The sequence below is a fragment of the Lactuca saligna genome, chromosome 8 (genome assembly GCF_052625555.1).
Source record: "Lactuca saligna cultivar CGN05327 chromosome 8, ASM5262555v1, whole genome shotgun sequence".
Lineage (NCBI taxonomy): Eukaryota > Viridiplantae > Streptophyta > Magnoliopsida > Asterales > Asteraceae > Lactuca > Lactuca saligna.
Window position 1 is genome coordinate 62,743,239 of NC_136424.1, and position 23,548 is coordinate 62,766,786.

General features: G+C 38.4%; 1 protein-coding gene and 1 non-coding gene across 2 annotated transcripts; both read left to right on the forward strand.

Moving 5' to 3' along the window:
- The first annotated feature begins 21,016 nt into the window (after positions 1-21,016).
- Positions 21,017-22,406, forward strand: LOC145012753 (large ribosomal subunit protein eL34-like). Its single transcript, XM_078971539.1, has 4 exons — positions 21,017-21,171; positions 21,295-21,374; positions 21,915-22,024; positions 22,112-22,406. Exons 1-4 carry the CDS (start codon positions 21,093-21,095, stop codon positions 22,203-22,205), a joined length of 363 nt encoding a protein of 120 aa, XP_078827665.1. The 5' UTR covers positions 21,017-21,092; the 3' UTR covers positions 22,206-22,406.
- Positions 21,654-21,744, forward strand: LOC145013664 (small nucleolar RNA R12). Its single transcript, XR_013665211.1, has one exon. It is a non-coding gene; the product is annotated as a small nucleolar RNA R12 (small nucleolar RNA).
- Positions 22,407-23,548: the final 1,142 nt, after the last annotated feature.

The following is a 23,548-nucleotide window of genomic DNA, read 5'->3' on the forward strand; positions in this document are numbered from 1 at the left end:
AAAAGATATGGTGATGTAAAGAGACCGGATATGGATTCTACTCGGGGACAAGCACCAATGCTTCATCCTAACAGTTCAAACATGATCAAGTGTGATCCTCTCCGCGGTAGTGACCGCAAGGCTAAGAACACCCATTGCTATAGTATATCCTACAGTTGTTAGTATTGTATGCATAATTCTTCATGAAACTACCTGGCCATGATCACTTACCCCTTTAAGCTACCAGCATCTGATCCCAAGTATGAAATCCCAAACTGCAGCTAGTGGTCCCGATTCGATGGGTGAGATAGCAACAAGATCCTGGACCAATAATGATACAATAACTATGAACCTGTTCCATGGCATCCAAGAGAGGTGAGAATAAATAGACAACAAAAATGCATGAATGCTAATGTCTTAAGCTAAATGTTATGCAAAAATAAAAAGTAGAAAAGAAGAAAATAAAATCTTTTTTTTTTTTTTTTAAATTTAATAAAATAAAAAAATGAATGCAAATTAACTTAAACTAATATGTTATGCAACCTAACTAAAAATGCATGAAAAAGAGTAAGAAAAAAGGGAAATGCCCAACCCCAAGCTTAAGAACAAGCATTGTCCTCAATGCTTAAGGAAAGGGCAGAAAGGACCTAGATCGGGGGGTCGGGTGGCGGGAAATGCCCGTGGCGATGGTGGTAGTCCCACATATCCTGGAGCTGGCTGGAAGTGTGAGAGGAGGACTGCTCCAATCGATCAACACGGTTTGCCACATCTAGGATGGCTCTCGAATTCTCTTGCGTTTGGGCGTCGATACGCTGCACCGTGGAGAACATTGTGGCAAATTGGTCAAAGAACGTAGGGGGGAAATATGGTGGGACTTCGTGTCCCTCCTGCTGATGCGGCTGGTCAAAATGATGTGGAGGGGCCTGGAACTGATCGTGCTGAAACATCGGCTGTTGCATCGAGGGTTGGTCAAAATGGTCTTCAGCTTCGGGCATCTCGTCGTCCTCTTCGTCATCTTCTTCCTCTTGTTCCTCTGCGTCATCACCCTCATCATCACCGAATTCTGGGAATACACCTGCTTGGGTCAATTGATCTGGAGGGAGCCAAGTGTCGGGGTCGCCTGCATCGAATGAGGAACCGATCCAACTTGGCAGGATGTAAACCGGGGCTTTGTCAGCGTCTAACCAACTGTACGTGCGGGTTCCCCGATCGAGCAACATCTCCATCCGGATGAGAGTGTCACAATCTAGCAGGAAGTTCGGTGGGGTGTCGACAGGTATGTACTCGGGATCCGGAAAGTCTAGGCCGACGGCTCGACCTATGATCGTGATAAGTCCCCCGATGAAAATTTCCCCCGAGGAACGTTGGCGTATGGAGTCACATTTGTCTAAAAAAAACTGAAAAACTGAGGGAGAGTGCATGCCTCATGCTTCGGAGGAAAAATAGCTCACATCTGTTGATTTGACCGGGCTCGAGACGCCCGAAGATACTCGTCGTAAGGACTCGGTGAGCAATTCGCCAACATGGGTGAACGATGTTCTTGGCTCGCTGTCGGCTTGGGTTGAAGGTTGGGAGACCGGAAATTTGCATCCAGAAGTTTGCATCAGGGCAACGCAGAAAATCTTGGTACTCTTGACTTTGGGGGCTGATGCGGAACGGATCGTCTATACCCATGATAGAATCAAGCTCTGCGTATGTGAGTCTATGATGTTCCCCTTTCAACTGGAATGTGAGGACTTCTGTGTTATCATCTCGTGCATAGGTGCTAAGAAATTCCATTGTGGTTTCCTCGTAAGTTCTGTCACAAAGTCGAAGAAAACCACGCCAACCGAGTTTTATGAACAAATGGTATACACCATCATGCACCCCAAGCTTTTTCATGGACTTTTTGTGGTAGAATTTTGTCGGCCGGATTGCGCGACCCCGAAGATTGGAGCGATAGGTTTTGATCTCAGCATTTGTAAGGGAAGGATCGCTTCCCTCTTCTCCTCTTTTTTTTCGTTTACCGGCTGCTTGGCGTGATGGACCGGCAGTATCTTTTTGAGGGTTAGGATCGATCGATGATCCATGGGTGCGTGTCCGAGCCGTGGTTTTGCCCATTTTCGAAACCTACAATATCAAAAACAACTTCACCAATGTAATCCCTCACCTCACCACTCTCAAATCAATGCAACTATCTTTAGACCGAACACGAAAAAAAATCCAAGAAATAATGACACCCAACTTTTGACAATGTAAAATGGTTGCAACAACAACACTCGGTTAATTTGGTAGTCCCAACAAAAATTCGGCAGCAATACGAGACGAAATGATAAAATCTCAACCAAAGTTTAAACAATTTTTGAACAAATTTCCAAACAAATTGACCAATCTCAACCTCTCTCAAATCAATGTTTCCAAATAAACCGGGCAACAACTAACGATCTTAGGCAATTTCCAAAGCATAATTGAATGCAATTACTGAATTGAAACTATGCAATGTAATAAAAACCAAGGAAAGAGAATACCCATTTTATCCCAAAATTGAACTTGAACCCGGAATCCGCTACCGTGCACCCCAAGCTTTGGTTATTCGTGGGTGCCTAAATGCAAGACTTGCTCGTTGAAGGGATATTTTCAACTTGGTTTTTGTGAAAAATCCGGCGGCGGCTCGTGGTGGCTCAAAAATTATGGGAAAATTTTTTTGTGAGATTTTGAGGTTTTGTTTGGTTAGATGTAAAAATCCCCGAAAAAGAAACACTTTGGTGGTGTCGGAATTGCGAGAGGTGGTGGGAGTTGGCCGGAAAATGGCCGGAAAGTCGCGAGATGGGTGGTGGTGGCGCCCCTAGATCCGGCGATGGCTCGTGGTAAACTTTAGGTGGGGTTTGTAGAGCACGGAAAATGGTGAAGAATGGTGGTGGTCTCGTCGTATTCCGACCGGTGGAACTCCGGGAAATCAAATTTTTGTGAAAAGTGGGTGTATGTGTTCTTGAAAGTTTGAGAGAGAATAAGAGGTTTTTGAGAGAATGAAATGAAGAAGAAGAGTTGCTGGAGGTTTTTAATCCATAAACAAGTGTGGTCAACACCCGGTCAATGTTAGTCAACTCATTAAACCACCTGGTCAACGAAAGTCAAAGCTGGTCAACAAAATAAGGGATAGCCGTCAGATCAGCACGCGGGTCGCGTAAAGAGGGCGCGCGGGCCGCGCACATGTTGCAGTTTGGATTTGTTATTTGTTGCATGCTGAAGACCGGCCGCGCACACCAGCCGCGCACCAGTGCGCGGGTCGCGCAGGCTCCTGCTCCCGAAATTCGATTTTTCTCTGTTTTCTTCCGTTTCTTCACTAGTTCTTGATCCCAAATGCCCCAAACACCTAGAAACTCTTGATTTCTTCAAAAATGACTTCAAAAGACGTATCAAAACATTTTCAAAACTCCTTTATTCGAACGTAGAAACACGAAAGCATAAAGCTTTTCCAAAAATGCCTCTCTTTAACGTCTTAGGCGAGACGTCCTTCTAGCTTGGTTCAACACTCCGGGACATCCAAGTGGATGACTTCAATAACACTTGCATTAAAACTTTCATAGAATGGCTTTAATCGGTGCCCGTTAACTTTGAAAATATGTCCCGTTTCTTCACTTTGGATTTCCACCGCTCCATGATCAAAAGTCTTTATTACAACAAATGGGCCAATCCACCTTGATCTTAATTTGCCCGGGAATAACTTCAACCGTGAATGGTAAAGTAAGACCCTATGTCCCGGTTAAAAATTCTTCCGGGTGATGGACTTGTCGTGGAAGAGCTTCGTTTTCTCCTTATAAATCCTTGCGTTTTCATAGGATTCGTGTCTCAATTCTTCTAGCTCTTGGAGTTGAAGTTTCCTATGCCTTCCAGCCTCGTCAATGTCGAAGTTGCATTTCTTGACCGCCCAAAATGCTCGGTGCTCTAACTCGACGGGAAGATGACAAGGTTTTCCGAAAACTAATCTGAAGGGCGACATTCCAATCGGGGTCTTATAAGCGGTCCGATATGCCCATAAGGCATCGTCGAGTCTCAAACTCCAATCCTTCTTTGTCGGATTCACCGTTTTCTCTAGAATAGACTTCACTTCACGGTTCGACACCTCCGCTTGACCATTCGTTTGAGGGTGATAGGCAGTGGAGACACGATGAGTCACGTGATACTTCTTTAATAGAGCCTCCATCATTTTGTTGCAAAAGTGCGTCCCTCTATCACTAATCAAAGCCCTAGGCACACCAAATCTCGCAAAAACATTAGACTTTAAAAACTCGATAACCGTTTTGGCATCGTCCGATCTTGTGGCTTTGGCTTCAACCCATTTAGAAACATAGTCAACCGCGAGTAAAATATAAACGTTGCCAAATGACACGGGAAATGGGCCCATAAAATCAATCCCCCATACGTCAAAAATTTCACAAACAAGGATTGGATTTTGGGGCATTTGGTTCTTTTGCGAAATGTTTCCCGTTCTTTGGCACCGTTCACAACTTTTGCAAAACATATAACAATCGCGTGACATGGTTGGCCAAAATAATCCACATTCAAGGACTTTTCTCAAAGTCCGGCTAGGTCCGAAGTGTCCCCCACAAGCAAATTCATGACAAAATTGCAAAATGGATTGGTGCTCTTGTTGGGGCACACATCGCCTAATGATTTGATCGGGACAATGTTTCCACAAATAGGGTTCATCCCACACATAGTATTTTGCATCACTTTTCAACTTGTCTTTTTGAGAACGCGTGAATGTGTCGGGATACCTTTTTGTGACCAAAAAGTTAACGATATCGGCATACCAAGGAATAGATTGGGTAAGGGAAAAGAGATGCTCATCCGGAAACTCGTCCCGCAATGGGAGAGGAGTTTCATTTGAAATGATCCGACTTAGATGATCGGCAACGAGGTTCTCGCATCCGCTCTTATCCCGGATTTCCAAGTCAAATTCTTGTAACAGTAGGATCCACCGGATGAGTCTCGGCTTTGCATCTTTCTTCGTCATCAAGTACTTAAGAGCTGCGTGATCCGAATACACTATGACCTTGGTACCAAGTAGGTATTGTCTAAATTTCTCCAAGGCAAACACTATGGCCAATAGCTCCTTCTCCGTGGTAGAGTAGTTGCTTTGGGCATTGTCTAGTGTCCTTGATGCATAATAGATCACATGGGCGGCCCTCCCATTCTTTTGACCCAAAACGGCGCCAATCGCATAGTTGCTTGCATCGCACATGATCTCAAAAGGGAGATCCCAATTTGGTGCTTGCATGATGGGAGCGGATGTAAGCAACTCTTTGAGCTTGTCAAAAGCTTCTTTGCACGCCTCATTGAACTCGAATTCGACCTCCTTTTGCAAGAGTTGGCACATTGGTCTTGTTATCTTTGAAAAATCCTTGATGAATCTTCGGTAGAAACCTGCATGGCCCAGAAAAGAACGAACTTCCCGAACACAAGTCGGGTAAGGTAAGCTTTGAATAACATCAATTTTTGCCTTATCTACCTCAATTCCTTTTTTAGACACAATGTGACCCAAAATGAGACCTTGACTCACCATGAAATGACATTTCTCAAAATTCAAAACCAAGTTTGTTTCAATGCATCTTTTTAAAATTTTTGTGAGATTAGTCAAACATTCTTGAAAAGAGTTGCCATGTACCGTGAAATCATCCATAAAAACCTCAATTATGTTTTCAACATAATCCGAAAAGATACTAACCATACAACGTTGGAAAGTGGCCGGGGCGTTACACAATCCAAATGGCATTCTCCGGTATGCAAAAGTACCAAATGGGCATGTAAATGTTGTCTTTTCTTGGTCCTCCGGGTGCCACCGGGATTTGGTGAAAACCAGAGTACCCGTCTAGACAACAATAATGGGATTTCCCGGCCAACCTTTCTAACATTTGATCAATGAAAGGCAATGGGAAATGATCTTTTCGTGTGCTCGCATTGAGTTTGCGGTAGTCAATACATACTCTCCACCCGTTTTGCACACGGGTGGGAACCATCATACCTTTGTTGTTCTCGACCACCGTGATTCCCGTCTTCTTTGGAACGACTTGCACCGGACTCACCCACTTGCTATCCGAGATTGGATAGATCATCCCCGCATCAAGAAGCTTTAATATCTCTTTCTTCACGACTTCCATCATTGGTGGATTTAGCCTTCTTTGCGCGTCTCTACTTGGCTTGCATTCATCCTCCATTAAGATTTTGTGCATACAAGTGGAGGGGCTCAAACCCTTGATATCCGCAATCGTCCAACCCATAGCTTCTTTATGCTCCTTCAACACCTTGAGGAGTTGCTCTTCTTCAAATTCGGTTAAATGAGTTGAGATGATAACCGGAAGGGTTTCATTCTTTCCCAAGTATGCATACTTCAAGTGTTGAGGTAAGACCTTTAATTCCAACTCGGGTGGTTGAACAAGGGATGGAGACAATTTTGTATGAGTTTGGGACAATTCAATTTGCTTGACATCTAATCTTGTGGATTTTTTCATTTCCATTTTATTTACCAACTTCTCAACTTCCGGATCCAAAGAATAAAACTTTAATTGCTCGGCTAGCTTCCCACAATCGAATCCTTTGCTCAAGATCATCTCCAACATATCACCGTTAGATAACTCAAACAATTCTTGAGTAATTGGCTCAACAACATCAACAAAGTACAAAGATGAAACATCACTAGGATATCTCATGGCATCATAGATATTAAAACTTATTGTTTCACCATCAAACTCCATTGTCAAACTTCCCGCATACACATCGATCTTTGTCCTAGCCGTCTTCAAAAACGGTCTCCCAAGCAATATTAGAGCCGATTTGGAAGACACTTGCTCATCTAGATCAATCACATAGAAATCCGCCGGGAAGACTAATTGGTTCACTTGCACTAGGACATCTTCTAAAACACCTCTAGGAAAGACACTTGATTTATCCGCAAGAGAGATTATGACACCGGTTTCACTTAAAGGTCCGACGTTTAAAGATTCATACACTGAATAGGGCATGACATTGATAGAAGCACCAAGATCAAGCATAGCACTACTAAAAGTGACATCTCCAATCTTGCAAGGAACCGTGAACATTCCGGGATCTTTGCATTTGGGTGGAAGTTTCCTTTGTAAAACCGCGGATGCGTTTTCGTTCATCAAAATTTTCTCATTTCCCTTCAACTTCCTCTTGTTGGTACAAAGGTCTTTCAAGAACTTTGCATATCTCGGGATTTGCTTGATTGCATCAAGTAGAGGGATGTTTACTTCCACCTTTCGGAAGGTGTCCAAAATCTCTTTCTCCTCCATATTCTTCTTTGAAGTTGCAAGTCGAGAGGGGAATGGTGGTTGAGTGGCTATTGGTGTTACTAGAGGAATGGACTTCTTTGGAACTCCGGCTTGTGCATCGTTCTTGACTGTAGGTTCTTCAATGGGAGTGATCTCTATTTCTTCCTCTTCCTCCCTTGGCTTCTTCTTTGAACTACTTTCTCCGGCTTGCTTGCCACTTCTCAAGGTCACCACATTGACATTTGGGTTCTTTTCGGTTTGAGAAGGGAGTTTACCACGAGATTCCAACTTGCTTATAGATGTAACTATATCTCCCATTTGTGCTTCAAGGTTGGAGATACTAGTCCTTGTCTCTTTTTGGAATTGTTGGGTACTAGTGGCTAGAGATTTGACAATGTCTTCAAGAGACATTCCGGAGCTACTTGGTTGAGATTGAGGAGATTGTTGATGATGATGTGGAGGGTGCGGTTTGGATTGATAGTGTGGTTGTTGATGTTGATATTGAGGTTGTGGTGGTGGATAGGACGGTCTAACCAATGCATTGTGAGGCAATGGTCTTGGGTTGTAGCTTCCGTTGGGATTTGGTTTCCAACTTGAATTATATGCATTTTGGTACCCGGATGGTTTGTTGTGGTAGTTTTGGAATTCTCCCGTGGCATTCACATGCTCCGCATCTTCTTGAAGGATGGGACACATATCCGTAGGATGTCCCATGGTTGCACATATTCCACAAACCATCACTTGTGGAGTTTGTCCCATGGCTAGCTTTTGGACGACGGATGTTAGATCTTTTATTTGAGACTCAAGATTCGATGTTCCCACTTCATTAACTTTGTGTTGTGTGTCTCTCTTCATGTCTTGGCGAGGGCCAAAATGTTGTGAATTTGCGGCTATGGTGTTGAAAAGTTGTCTTGTTTGTTGTGGGGTTTTACTAAAGACATCTCCACCACTTGAGGCATCAACTAGTCTTCTCTCCATTGGTAATAATCCCTCATAGAAGTGTTGAATGAGGAGTTGTTCCGGAATTTGGTGTTGCGGGCAACTATAGCACAAGTTGTTGAACCTCTCCCAATAATCATGGAAAGTCTCATTTTGACCTTGGCGGATTCCACAAATCTCATTTCGAAGACTTGAGACTCTTGAGGCGGGATAAAACTTGTCAAGGAAAGCTCTTGCCATGTCGGTCCATGAGTTGATCGACCCCGGTGGAAGATAAAATAACCAATCTTTTGCTCTATCGGCCAATGAAAAGGGGAATGCCCTTAGCTTGATTTGGTCATCGGTTGACCCTTGTGGCTTCATGCTAGTGCAAATAATGTGGAACATCTTCAAATGCTTATGAGGGTCTTCATTCTCCAATCCATGGAAAGTCGGTAGGTGATGGACTAAACTTGACTTCAACTCCGAGCCTCCTTCCAAAACCGGGTAATTGATACCGGTTGGAGTTTGTGTAACATCTGTCTCCATCATTTGCCTCAAAGTTCTTTCGGGAACTTCTCCTCCGTCCGCCATTTCAATTGGTTCAATAATGGGTGGATTTTGTTGTAGGGGTGGTGTTTCGGGAATTTCTTGGCGAAGGTTGGGACTAGAATCGGGCTCTATATCGCTTAATGAAGCGGTTTCGACCTCCGGATCCCCGTGAGGATTAGAAGTTTGACCACGTTCAATTCGCTTTTCCTTTGCTAAACGCCTTGCTTCTTTTTCGATTTCTGGATTGTAAATCAAGTCACCTGTACGCTGAGATCTGGGCATAGAGAAACAAATTGATTAAAAATAAACCAATCCCCGGCAACGGCACCAAAAATTTGGTGGTTGTCGAGGCCAACACAAATAATAACCCTAAATGTTACACACTAAAATAGTGTATAGTGGTAAAGGGATCGAATCCACGGAGATTGGTTCAATTTCTAACTCTATGAAAAATCTCTTTGTAAAAATACTTGTAAAATAACAATAAAAATAAAATGGGGGGTTTTGGTGTTTTGAATACTTGATGCTAACTAGAATTAACTATGATTTAAATAGACAATTGCAACAAAAATAAGAATTTGATGTAAAATCAATAAGGGAAAGATGGTTGACTTAAAGTTTTCTCACTTTGACTTTTGATGAACATATCATTAGAGTTCAATGGTGCAATACTTGTTTTAAATCCTCAATTTGGCTATAGTAATCCAAGGAGCTTGAGATTACCTAGACTTTTCTTAATTGTTGAAATGGCTAGAGAAGCTCATAACAATTTCCTTAGTCAAAGTCACTAATTCCAAATAGCATGTAATTAGTGAAAGTCAACTAGCATTAAGAACCAAAAAGTCACCAAATCCAAGAGGGGTCAAATGCTTTCACCACCATGTTGGAGGAAATGTTTTTATGATTGTGTGAAGTAAAATCAACACAAAAATCATTTGTTGCTTGCTAATTTGAGGATCCTTTACTTAATCAAGAAATTAGCCAACTAATCACCACAAACACATTTAAACTCATGAACTAAAACATACAAGTAATGATAAGATGTTAAAACACAAAACATTTCCATAAAGATTCAAGGACATGTTCATGGACTCTTCAACATTCAACAAAAGTTCAAAGGATTAAACAAAAGTCAACCAAGATTAGTTTAGCCAAGCATGGCTAAACACAAAGAAACAAGGTTAGAGAAATTTGTACCAAACATTAAGCAAGAATCAAGAGGTAAAAATATGATGTTCTTCAAGGGTTCTTGGCCTTCAAAAGTCCCCAAAACTCCAGAGAGAATCTTCAAAAATCGGGGGTTCAAGAGTATGCAAAAGATGGGCACCAACCTTCCTCAAATAGCTCAAAAGAAGAATTCCCGAAATTGCCCCTGCAGGGCCTTGCGCGACCCGCGTGCTGCTGCGCGGGTGGGCTGCGCGGGTGGCACCTGACATGGGCTCCTTTGAGATTTTGGGCCTCTAAAGCATATCCCACTAGCCCAGATCGAATCCAATCACCTCCTAGCCCACTTTCTTCAAGTTTTTCTTCATTTAAAGCCCAATTTGACCTCTCTAAATCCTCCAAAGCTCGTGAACTCGCCCGATTAATAATTTTCATACGCTTGAATGTTCCCCCGCATCTTTCAAATTTAAAGCTCAATTCTTCCAAGCCTTCAAGCAATTGACAAGTCCACCCCATGAATCACCTTCATAGCCATCAAGCATGAAATCTCCAATTCCCTTCAAGCCCAATCGCCTCGCAAGAGTGCCGCCCCGCTAGTTTCCAAGAAAATCTGCAATAATGCTCAAGAAACTAGAAAGTACCCCGAAATGGTCATAAAAATAACAAAAGGGAAAATATGCATGAAAGTTAACTAAAATGCGAATGAAATGTACTAAAATAAACTATAAAAATAAGTAAATAAAATGAAGCTATCACACACTCACTTGATCAGAAGATGATCGGATAGCACTACGACTTGTAGAAGTAGTGATCTTCGGTAGATCTGGAAGATCTTCACAAAAATCGAGCTTCTCGCGGGCAGAGCTTCGACTCAGGAATTACACTTCTCGGGATCTTTGGGGCTTCAGGACTTGCTTTAGGGCTCGGGAATGATACCGGGGCTTCGGGATATTTCTTACACGTAAAACGAGGTAAAACGGGAGAGAGAGAAGAGAAAATGAACAAGAAGGTTGGCTGCCCTCGCATGTTATTTATAGAGGCTGAAGCCTCGCATTACGTTGGGCGTAATGCTTAGCTACACGGGGCGTAGTGCCAAAAAACGTCATCGCTTACGTATGCGAAGCACTCAAGTCCGAGGGGTTCATGCACCGGGGTACGCTGGGCGTACTTCGGATAAGATCAATGACTCATTCGGAAATACATCCGAATTAAAGATTAAATAAATAAATATTAATTATTTAAAAACTTCATAAATTCATATCTCCTTCATACGAACTCCGTTTTCGACGTTCTTTATATCCATGCGTAGGTGAGACTACGCTCTACAACTTTTGTTTAGACTCTGTCGACTAATTTTAAATTTATTTTTAGTAGGTTGTGACAGAAAAATTCCGTTATAAATTCATAACTTCTTCATCTGATGTCCTTTTTCGTCTGTCTTTTTACTGTTGCACTACCGTTGACGAGATCTTCGATTCTTGTTTAGATTGTGTCGGCTAAAAACCGCTCTAACGTAAATTTCACTTTTTACATCATTTAGCGTTGCCGGTTCTGTCGTAATACTTCGACAGGTCATAACTTCTTCGTTATAACTCGGATTTCGACATTCTTTATATATTCGGAAACCTCGTTTCAACTACTACAACATTATCTATATATATATCGGCTTTATCTAACATTTTATTTTGACGCTTATTTTCATTCTTAATTCATTTAAGACACACAATTAAGCACAAAACACATACTACACAAATAATACACTTCTATTATTTCAAAACGGGTTACCCAGGTTAACCTAGATATTTACATCGCTATTAATGACAAGCCCATAAACACGAGCATTACAGACAATTATCACAAAGACACTTGTCTCTACTATAACTCTTACTAGTCGGTCGGCCTTGGTGCCTTTGACCCACTTTTACTGGAAGGTAACTCACCTCAATATCGTGAAGTGTCTGAATTGTCATCGATGCTGGGATCAACTCCTCTCAAACTCTTACACACAATAACCTTCCTTAATTACTAATGGAATGTCAAGTCCACCAAGCAAATTACACCATTTGTTTGCAAATAAAACGTAATTTAATGGTAAAAGGGGTATCGATCATCGGGGAAATTGTTGTATTCAATCACCAATGCAATCTAAAATAACTATTGTAAATAAACTAACTAAATTTAAACTAAAAGGGGGGGGGGGTGTTATGATTGCTTGAAAACTAAAAGACTTTAATAACTAAAAACTTGCAAGTAAGCAAGAAAGTGAGATGCTTAAATATTGGAGAAAATTGGTAAACCAAAGCAATTCAACACAATGAACATTTGTGTGTTTACCAATAGGATTTAACATGAAGCTTATCATTCATCCCAAATTGGTTATAGCAATCATGAAGCATGATATGCCAAGATTTCTCATAGGTAGTATGGAGGTTAGGGAAGCCCACACCACACCTTCTTAATCAAAATCAAAGATCCAATTGAAGCAATTGAACCCAAGAAGTTGATTAGCCTTAAGAATGAAGAAATCCCCAATTCATAGAGGATGTCAATGCTTACACATCCATAAAGGAGTTATGATTCATAAACTAGAGATGATTTATACCATCATAAAGCTCTTGTTATAAGTAAATTCAATGATTCAATGCTAAACCAAAGAAATAAACCAACAATTGTTTATTAAAGTACCAAGCTCATAATCAAAGCACTAAACAAGCATAGAAAATATGAACTAGAATCATAGATATTAGACAAATGATAAATAAGAATAAATCCTTCAAAAACTCACAAACATTCAGAGGTTTTAGCCAATGTCTACCAAAATAGAGAGTTTAGCCGCTCATGGCAATAGAAAAACAATCACAAAAGTCTAATTGCATAAAGAAACTACCAATATCTTGGAAAGATGAAAAGAAATGAGTCTTTAAGCTCCAAAATCGCCTCCTACAGGTCTCCAATGGTGAAAAATCGAGAATGATGCCGATATATCTGATCCCCCAAGGTTATGGTGTGCCAAATGACCAAAATGCCCAAACTGGGCGGTTGCGCGGGTACCCGCGCGACGGAGATCCCACCGGCACAAGTGTTTATGTAATGCTATTGGCTCCTCATTCCTCCACTCCACCCTTCCTCTACCAAAGATTCCTTTGGTCCCCTCCATATCCATATGATTCAAATTAACCATTCATCTTTTAGCTTCAAATGTGGATGCTCCAAGCTTAAAATAAAAGTCCAAGATCCATTTTCACAAGCCCACTTCATCCAAGCCTTTAGCTTTTTAAGCCCAATTCTTCTTTGATGGATACACCAAGCCCAATAATGCATCGAAAAGCCCACTAAGCCCAACTCCAATCAAACCGCAACCACAATGAGGCCCAAAATCCTGCAAATTTTCTTATGCAAAATAAAAAGTCCCCGATACGATCCATGATAAACAAAATAAAGAATATACAATGCAAAACTAATTAAAAAGAGCTAAATATATAAAATAAACTAATAAAAATAAGGAAATAAAATAAGCTATCAGTTACCATTTCATACGCTTAACCCTTTTAAGGGTCAACTCAGGTCAAAGTCAAAGTCATGGTCAACACCCTGGTCAAATTCAACTTTTGGTCAAAGTCAACATCTGGTTGACTCAACTCGTCGAGTTGGTCCACCAACTCATCGGGTTCCATAACCCACAAAATCCTAGAACTTTGATCCTACTCGTCGAGTTCTCCCTCATGCATAATCAAGATCTTTTGCTCATGACTTGCCGAGCTCATCCTTGAACTCGTCGAGTCCCGCTTCATACCATCTGAAGTGTTTAGTCCTCAGATCACCGAGTTCTTCCTTGAAATCATCGATTTCTTCTTCATATAGTTGGGACATTGCCTTGAACTCGTCGAGTTCACCCTTGAACTCATCGAGTTCTTTGATCTTTAAATCAATAAACGATCCCAACTTGCTGAATCCTTTTCAAAAATCAACAAGCTACTGAATATTAGATAAGATTGGGGAAGCTGCCACCCAACTCACCGAGTCGTATGAGCGACTCGTCGAGTCCCTTAATGTATAAATCTATACAACCGATTCCAATCGGGCTCAACACATCTAAAACGTAGATCTGACCTCCTAGGGTCCATATTACATGTAAGGTTACAAACTATACATGCATGCAAGGTGTTATAAGCCAAAAACACCATTTCCACATCTAAATTGAAGTCTAGGCTAATGGGAAGGGTTAAAGCATAATAAATTCGTGAATTTTATGGCTATATGGGTTGAAAGGGATCTGGATATGAGATTACAACTTCATATCACACTCCATACTAAAAAAGGTTCACAAAATTGCTAAAAGATGGCCCTAAACTCAAACATGGAGAGATCTATTAATAGGAAAGTCAAGGAAGCAAGTTTATACCTTAAAGGGACTGGAAATGTAGCTTTAACCTTGGATCTACTGCTTCCCTGGAATCTTCTAGCTCTTTCTTCTTCTTCCTCTAGCTTCAAAATTACACAAACACTCTCACAAATGACTCACACACTCAACAAAGCTCAAGGTACACGAGTTAGGGAGTTCTGGACTAAGGGAGACGATGGGGCAGCATGGGAGGCGAGTTAATGTGTTTAAATAGGGTGCAAACCCTAAAATTTAGGGTTTCATCCAGATAGGTCTACTAGTCGAGTCAGGGCTTCTGACTCAACGCGTAGATTCTTCCATCAACGTCCAGTATCGCATCTACTCGACGAGTTGGGCCACCAACTCGTCGAGTCCCAGAGTAAAAGTGCAAAAAACTTAATAATAAAAATATGTACCGGGAATCGGGTGTTACGATAATATATCGATGAAAACATACAGGAATAGGCCATGTTATTGAAGAAGATACTCTTAGTGTTCGTAATGAGAGTAAGGGTGGTGAGAGTGAGGGTAGTAAGACAAATGATAGTGAGGATAATAACTTCACTGTGGACTTAGAAAATCAAGTAGATGAGGTTGATGTTGACATGAGAGATTTTCATACACACACACACACACACACACACACATATATATATATATATATATATATATATATATATATATATATATATATATATGGATGAAGATCTTGAGTGGACTCTAAAAACATTCAATAAATCAATTCGGAGTCATATTCAAAAGCCCAAGGGTGAAGATTTGGAGGTTATAGACCCATATTCATTTGAATCACCAATTATAGATGAAGACGAATATAAGGAGAGAGAGAGGATGTTGAGAGATTTAAATAAGGTAAAGATCACAAGTTGGGATAGAAGTTTAAAACAAAGAAAGATGTAAAAGGTTATGTCAACAAACATGCAATAGATACCAAGAGGGATATATATTTTGAAAAAATGACAAAACAAGTGTGACATCCCCATTTTCACAGCCAGAAAAGACTAATTTTGTTTATGCTTTATAAAAATTATAGTACTTCTTTTAATAAAAATGTTGCAGAATTTGTTCCCAATAAAACATGATAAATACGTTATCAAAGCATTTCCGAAAAAATATTTTTTTTTCATTTTAAAACATTTGGGATGTCATCGTCTGTACATAAACATAATCATAAACATAACTTACATTCATTATCACTAGTGATTTATATCTCATTAATCTCTCAGTGTAATGTGACTTCATATCAACACCTGTGATATAAATAAACTGAGTGGCTCAGGTTGGGAAACTTGGTGAGTACATAGGGTTTTCAACCCACAATAATATAATTAGTATGTTTAATCATCAAACAATTAACCCAATTACCCATCCCTAATATCTTCTTTATTCTTATGGATCTACCCTAAAAATCAGTTATTCCTCGTTCATTTATTCCTAAGGATTATCCTAAGGAATTGACACGAAGTCCATCGTCTCCGGGTTTAGGCACTAAGTCTGCATATCACCAGGGTTCTTACAACAGGCACTAAGTCCGCATAGTCGCTAGGGTTTAGGTACTAAGTCTGCATAGTCACCAGGGTTTAGGCATCAAGTCTACATGATCGCCAAGGTTTAGGCACTAAGTTTGCATAGTCGCCAAGGTTTAGGCACTAAGTATGCATAGTCGCCAAGGTTTAGAGTACACTGGGTGAACACATCGTTCACCACCCTACAGGTTGCGAGCCTGCTAGTGTTCCACTAGGCTATCTAGAATAGTTCGTGGTTGCCATCCATACTCTTCTATATGACGGGTCCATCATTTCGGTAAAAAGCTTATCTCATTGTTCACCTCTCACCATTATCTCATGGTCTATATCACCTCTCATCTCATCATTCGACTCATATTTCATCTACCCATGTTTTACCTAACATATTTTGTAGATATAAGATACATATACAGTTTAATTCATTTGACGCATTTATAAAATCGTTCATCCAGCATAGACAACAAATATTCAGATAATATGCACACATAGCACGTAATTTATATAAAATACTTTGTATCTATGTGTAAGATGAAAGTAACTATGCACTCACATCACGTAATTTCTATTAAATACTTCATATCTATGTGTAAGATGAAAGTAACTATGCACTCATTACACGTAATTTATATTAAATACTTCATATATATGTGTAAGATGAAAGTAACTATGAACTCACAACATGTAATTTATATTAAATACTTCATATCTATGTGCAAGATGAAAGTAACTATGCACTCACCTGGTAAGGTGGTGACGCGGTTCTTGGACAACACTTCGTTTGCTTTAAAACAATTTCCTTCGACAAAACCTAGTACCATTACCACTAGAGTTTAGTCTAATGTTTTACCGAGACTAATTAATAGTCTAGCTATTATTACTATTGTATAAGCTTTAAAGAATACTCTTCACCCACTATGTACAGACAGGGGCTAGACAAGAAACACCGGAGGGCAAGATCAGTTTGGCATATAGCACTTTTGAATCCAACAACCCAAGCGACCCTCCAAACCATATTCCCCGTACCATGCGTGGTTAAAAAGATATTACAAAAACACTTATATAACCCATAATAATAGCCTAAATAATTATCATAAGGTCATAATAACGTTACTATAATTAATTAAAAGCTATATTAAAAATAGCGTAGACGTAACTCACTTACATCGGATTTTCTCGAAAACCGGGCTTCGCTTGGAGCAGCGTTTCCGAACTGAAAGACCTGTTTTCTCGGGACTCCGGTAGCCTCATGGCTTCCTACGGGTGCTAGGGGTTTACCTAGGCTTAGGAGGGGTAGGGGCTAAGAGAGAGAAAGTAGAGAGAGAAATAGTGGATGAAAGGTGTGAGAAATATGAAGGATTCACCCTTTATTTATAGGGGTTTTATCGTAGAGTAGTCTTTAAGCTTCGTCCATATCTTCCACGTACGAGCTCCGTTTTCTATGTTCTTTATATCCATACGTTAGTATTTACAAGTACTACAACTTTCATTTAGACCCCGTCGGCTAATTCTCATTGTAGCTCATATTTACAAAACTGTATCGAATTCGCCACGCTTGAAGAGTAGAGACCAAGTTTTGTCCATATCTTTCTCATACGATCTCTATTCTCGACGTTCTTTATATCCACACATTGGTATTTATCAAGGTTCTAAAAAGCTCGATATGGCTCCGCCATGGCACGCCACGACTCCAAGGCTTGCACCTACCGTCAAGCTTTGCCAAAACGCTGTCTTAGCTCATATATGTGTATAAAAATGAATAATAGTTGAAAATACATATAAAAATATTAATTATATAGAAAATTGCCGTCTTAAGTCACGTCTTACAAACACCGTGACTCACCAAGGCTAAAAAAAACTTGAGCCTTGACATTGCCGCCAAGTCACGCCTTACGTTATTTAGAACCTTGGTATTTATGAGTACTAAAACTTTAGTTTAGACCTCGTCGATCAATTCTTATTCTATCTCAGATTTATAAATATGCATCGAATTCGTCGCGTTTGAAGAGTAGAGACTAAGCTTCGTCCATATCTTTCGCATACGGGCTCTGTTTTTTACTATCTTTTTATCGTTTAACTCCTATTAAAAATATATTCATTTCTCGTTTAGATTATTTTGGCTAAAAATCGACCGATCTAAAATTCGAATTTCCTGACTGTTTACAGTTATGCTAAATCTTAGAAAAATCATAAGTTCCTCGTACGAAGTCAGATTTGGACGTTCTTTTTATGAAAGCTCTCGGTTTAACATATACTATGACTTTTGTTTAGATTGCTAAGGCTAGAAAGTATTTGATCGTAAATTCACTTTTTACGATTCCCGGTGTCGTGCCGATTTTGCCGTAAAACTTCGATGGGTCATAACTTCTTCGTTATAACTTAAATTTCGGTGTTCTTTATATGTACGGAACCCTTGTGACATATACTATAACTTGGTTAAGATTATTTATTCTAAATAACCTTCTGTTAAAAATTCATTTTTGATGCTTATTGTCTCTAAATTGATTAACCCGGATCTTTAAGCGTTACAACAAGGATTAGGGAAATATGTAGAAGTGTGGTACCTGATATGAACATTGATAGATCATGTACAGAGTAAAGGGTTGGATGCAAGGACAAGACTGCCAATTTGAAATAGGGAAAATATCCTTGGGTTGTATTAGTTTCTAGACCTAAAGAGACAGTTGATTGGATGGTCACTACCATAGTAATAAACACATGTATGTGCAATCAAGACACGTTAAAGCTTGTAACTACAAATAACTTGCAACCAACATTTTCAAACAATTTGAAACTAATCCCACCATTCCAGTTAAGGCACTTTAAGAGGAATTTATCCAAAATTTTTTAGATGAATATGTCAAGAATAAAGGTACATAGGGAAAGCAGTTGGCTCAAAAGAATGTATTTGGGGATAAACCAATCATATATTGTTTCGAGTTTATTAGAGAGTATTTGATGAAAATAATTTTCAATGTTCCAAAAGAGATTGATAGATGTCATTCTCCACTCAGACCCGCTTCTAGTAGTTTAGTTGAAGAAATAAAAAAAACAAGCACACAAGAACAAGTTTATTTTCAATGGTGTTGATAAAACTTAAGTGACTGGTCAATATGTTGATCAATTTATTGTTAATTTGGAGGAAAAAACATGTACTTGTAGGCATTGGGAAATTTCAGGCATGTTATGTTCACATGTTATAAGTGCAATATGGGATAAAATTGGACAAGGAGAAAAGAATATACATGAGTTGGATAAGTGGGTCCATCCATGTTATTGACTAGTTACATAGGCATAAGTATACAAACACAAAATTGAACCCATTAATGGTAGATTAATATGGCCAAAATCAACATGCCCTACCATTTGACAGCACCCAAGCATGTTCCTCGGGTGATGTCAGTTTAATTATTATAGTTACACTTATTCATTGACATTATTAACTCATTGTATCTATATTTACATGTAAGTAGGCCTAAGAAGAATAGAAAGAGGGCATATGATGAACCTGATAGCCAAGGGAATAAGCTGTTCAAGAAGTGGACGAATGTCACACGTGCAAAGTGCCACAACAAAGGTCACAATTAATGTACCTATAAAGGACAATGTGATATTACACCGAAAAGGATGGATCAAAGAGGAAAGTGGTTGCAAAGCAGAATGGGAAGGTTATATGATACGGGGTGTTTGCGTTTGTGTTATGTATTTTGATGTAAAACTTTTCACTATGTTTTGTAGTTGTTTAATGGTTATGGCAACTATAATAATTAGTAGTAACTTTGGCGTACTTCTTTTGTATGGTCATGCATGTTGACCTTGAATCATTATAAACTTAGGTTGACCATGAAACAATATCAGCTGTAGTTATGATATACAACAACATTTTTGGTTTATTCTTTTCCATGCAATATTGATTAGTTTATTTCATTAAGGATGAACAATATGAAACAATAGTTGATGCACATTCAAAGTCTGTATCAATCAATTTTCTACATTAATACATCACATTACAAGGATGATCCAATTACATTAAACACAATAACACCAACACTACTAAGACAACATGCTCAATATAAGACACCGTAACATACTCAAAAAGACAACCATTACATTCATGCATTCTAAAAACAAAAGAGATTAACCCTACAATCATCTCAACCCTTCTTTAGGCAGTGAACTACAAAAAAAAAAAAAAAAAAAAAAAAAAAACTGACAAAAGCTTGTACGTTATAGCCTTGCATGTAGGCTTTTTGAAGGGATTGTTGGAGTTTGTTCATATACCTCAGTAACCCAAATATCACTTTCCATTGATATAAGGCACCTATGTTCATCGTACCACCTAATCTAACCACACTTGCTCTCATTTAAAACACAAGACCAAAGTTGCCTTCAAGGATTAGTGAGGATGCCAAGATCATTACTTCCACAAAGCGCAAATCGCCATTCCTCGCCTTTGATTTCTTAAGTTTCGTCTGGTTCACAAGGGTTTTTAGATTCGTATACATATGTGAAAAATAGAAGATCGATTAAATAAGTATTAGGTGTGAACCTTACGTGAAATGATGAAAATGCCTTCATGTGCAAGGCACATGGGGCATGATAATGACACAGATATACAGACATCCAACATAAGGACTAATTACGTGCAAAGTTTGCTCCAAAAAGACCATGTATGCAATTTTTTTTTTCATAAATACTATTTTAGGGAAAAAAATTGAAAAGCAAAAGGACCATTTGTGAAATTTTGTCTTTAATTTATTTATATTTCTATGATTTATATTTTTTTGACTTGTTCGAATATCTTTTTTTTTTCCGCTTACATATTTTGATGTTTTGTTCAAATAGTTCATATGGCAGGAAAAAATTACATAAATGGTCCCTATGACATAAATGACAAATATATCATTTTAAATTAACTTAACTTAAAAAGTTAGTACCGTTAGCTAAAACGATTGTCTTTGCAAGATTTTGAAATAACCAGTATCATCTATGCAAAAAATTCGTTATAATAACTAGAATTAGTTGATTTTGTCAACCATAAGGACTACTGTTTATGTAATTTTGTCTATTTAGTTTTAGCAAAAAAATTATTTGCATTATTGCATTTGATTTTATTAGGGAAATCAAATACTATATCTGTCATCAAAATAAAAGAAGCCCAATTTAGAATTCAGGCTTACAAGCCCATATATGTATTTGACCTAGGGCATCCTTTATATACTCATCTCTATCTCCCTCTTAAATTTTCTCTCGTGAAAACAAATTAGCACATAGCCGCCGGTCGAAATGGTTCAACGGCTCACATACCGGAGACGCCATAGCTATGCCACCAAATCAAACCAGCACAGGGTTGTGAAAACCCCTGGTAATGTTTTATCATGTTTTCTTCATTTTTGACCTGATTTTGCTTCGTTTCATTGCAATTTCTGGATCTGTGTGTTATTTGTTGTGAACGAAAGCCTAATTGTTTGTTTCATGTGTCGAATAGGCGGGAAGCTCGTGTATCAGACCACTAAGAAGAGGGCAAGTGGACCTAAATGCCCTGTTACTGGCAAAAGAATCCAAGGGGTATGTTCATTCCATCTCGCATTTAATACTTAAATTTAGTTTTCAAAAGTCAAACGTAATTGTTCATACATGCTATAGATCTGCGTATTGCTGTTGTTTTCGACCATTGAATGTTCATTGTTTTGTGCAAAAAGATGTATCGATTAAGAGTCTTGATTTTTCTAAGAGAGTATTTGATGCCGATTACTTTCTTAGATCTCTGTAAATGCAAATGATAATCGGGATTAGCTTTCAAAGCTAATTGTTTTAACTTTTAATGGTATATTTTGTTAAAAGATAATGGGGATGATGACAAAATTCAGACGGATTCTCAATGATTTCTCTTTCTTTAAAGAGAAAGTGATCTTACCACCAGCTACTTCTGACTCATTATCTTACAAACATACCATTTTCTTGTATGCAATTCAACATAATTACTTAAACAAGATTAAATATAACAAAATCAACCATATTAGAATCATGGGTATAAGTCATTTTCTTCTAAAGCTCTTATCTTTCAATACATTCAATGTTTATAAATTGTGTATTTTACGAATTCAGATTCCACATTTAAGGCCTACTGAATACAAGAGATCAAGATTATCAAGAAACAGAAGAACTGTTAATCGTGCTTATGGTGGTGTTCTTTCTGCAGGAGCTGTTAGAGAAAGGTAATATTTATTTACTAATTTGATAAAATTATATATTTTTTGAGTGTTGCTTTTAGTTAACAAGTGCAATGTTGTGTTTGTTTGTAGGATCATTAGGGCTTTTTTGGTGGAAGAACAAAAGATTGTGAAGAAGGTTTTGAAGATTCAGAAAACCAAAGAAAAAACTGCTTCCAAGAGTTAGATTCAAGAATGCATGTGAGTTGGTATTCTTTTAACCTTTTTTGGAGTAATTTTGGATACACTGTGAAATGTGAATTAGGGTTTTGAGGTGTCTTGAGTATGTAATCGAGCCCCCTTTTGCCTCTACTTTGTTGACAATCAATACACTATTCGGTTTTGTTTATGACTTGATCTTTAATTATTATTTATCATTTTCATCCAACCAATTGATCTATTTTAAATTTATGTATTTTGTTGTGAAGCGAAACTTGTGAATCGTTTTAATGCCACATAAGCACATGTGTATTACATTGGAATCCAACGAATATGCCTAGTTACACCCACATGTGTGACACTATTCCATGTTAAATAAATCTAACACCAAAAAGCTGAAATCATGAAATCACTAATGACTTATTTAATCACAACGCCACTTATCCTTGAAATAATAATTATGTTTATTTTATAAAATTTCTTGAAATCACTTTTGGTTGATTTGATCGTTTCCATCCTCTCTAATCGCCTGTAATTTCCACAAATTAAGATCTGAAGGAAAAATTATACTAGAAACAAGAATCAGTTTTTGTAATCAGTTCTTTTGGTTAAAAACTTTTACAAATTTATAGCTATCGAAGAACAATATTGGCTAGAAATCCTAAATGGAGCATCAACTAGAATAAACTATTTACGAAAATTAAAGATTACTAGAGTTGTTCATAATGGAATCGAAGATTGTGTGTATCCTCACTGTTCTAGAAGCGATAGGCGATTTTGTAGTTTATGTTGACACGTTGAGTGTGGGATTTAGTTGTGTCCTTACACAAAGGGACAACGTTATAATCTATGAATCACACTAGTTGAAAGTGTATAAGGTGAGTCATTTGATATACGATATCGATTTGGCAACTTCAAATCAGGATATATTTTATTCCTTTGGTGGGATTTAGACAGGGACCTGATAATGCTCAATACGTTTGTTGTTTCGTATTTATTTTATTTTGATTTTTAAAATATTTATTTTTTAATTTTAACCTTAAATATTTTTGTTTTTGATATATATAATAATTGATGCAAAATACATGAATGGATTATGTTTTAAATGTTTTTTCATTGTTATAAGTTTCATCAAGTAATTTATAACACAAATAAAAATATTTAAGATTAAAGTTGAAGGATAAAGATTTCAAAATCAAAAGTGGACAATAAATATGAGACACAGTAGGCCTGACAAACGTGTTGTGTTGTGTCGGGTTTTTATCGTGTCAAGATATTAAACGTATTGCGAGGGTTTGATCATAATCCGACCCGTTCATTTATCGTGCTGTGTCAATCCATTTATTTTAACGTCGGGTTTCGGGTTAAGGT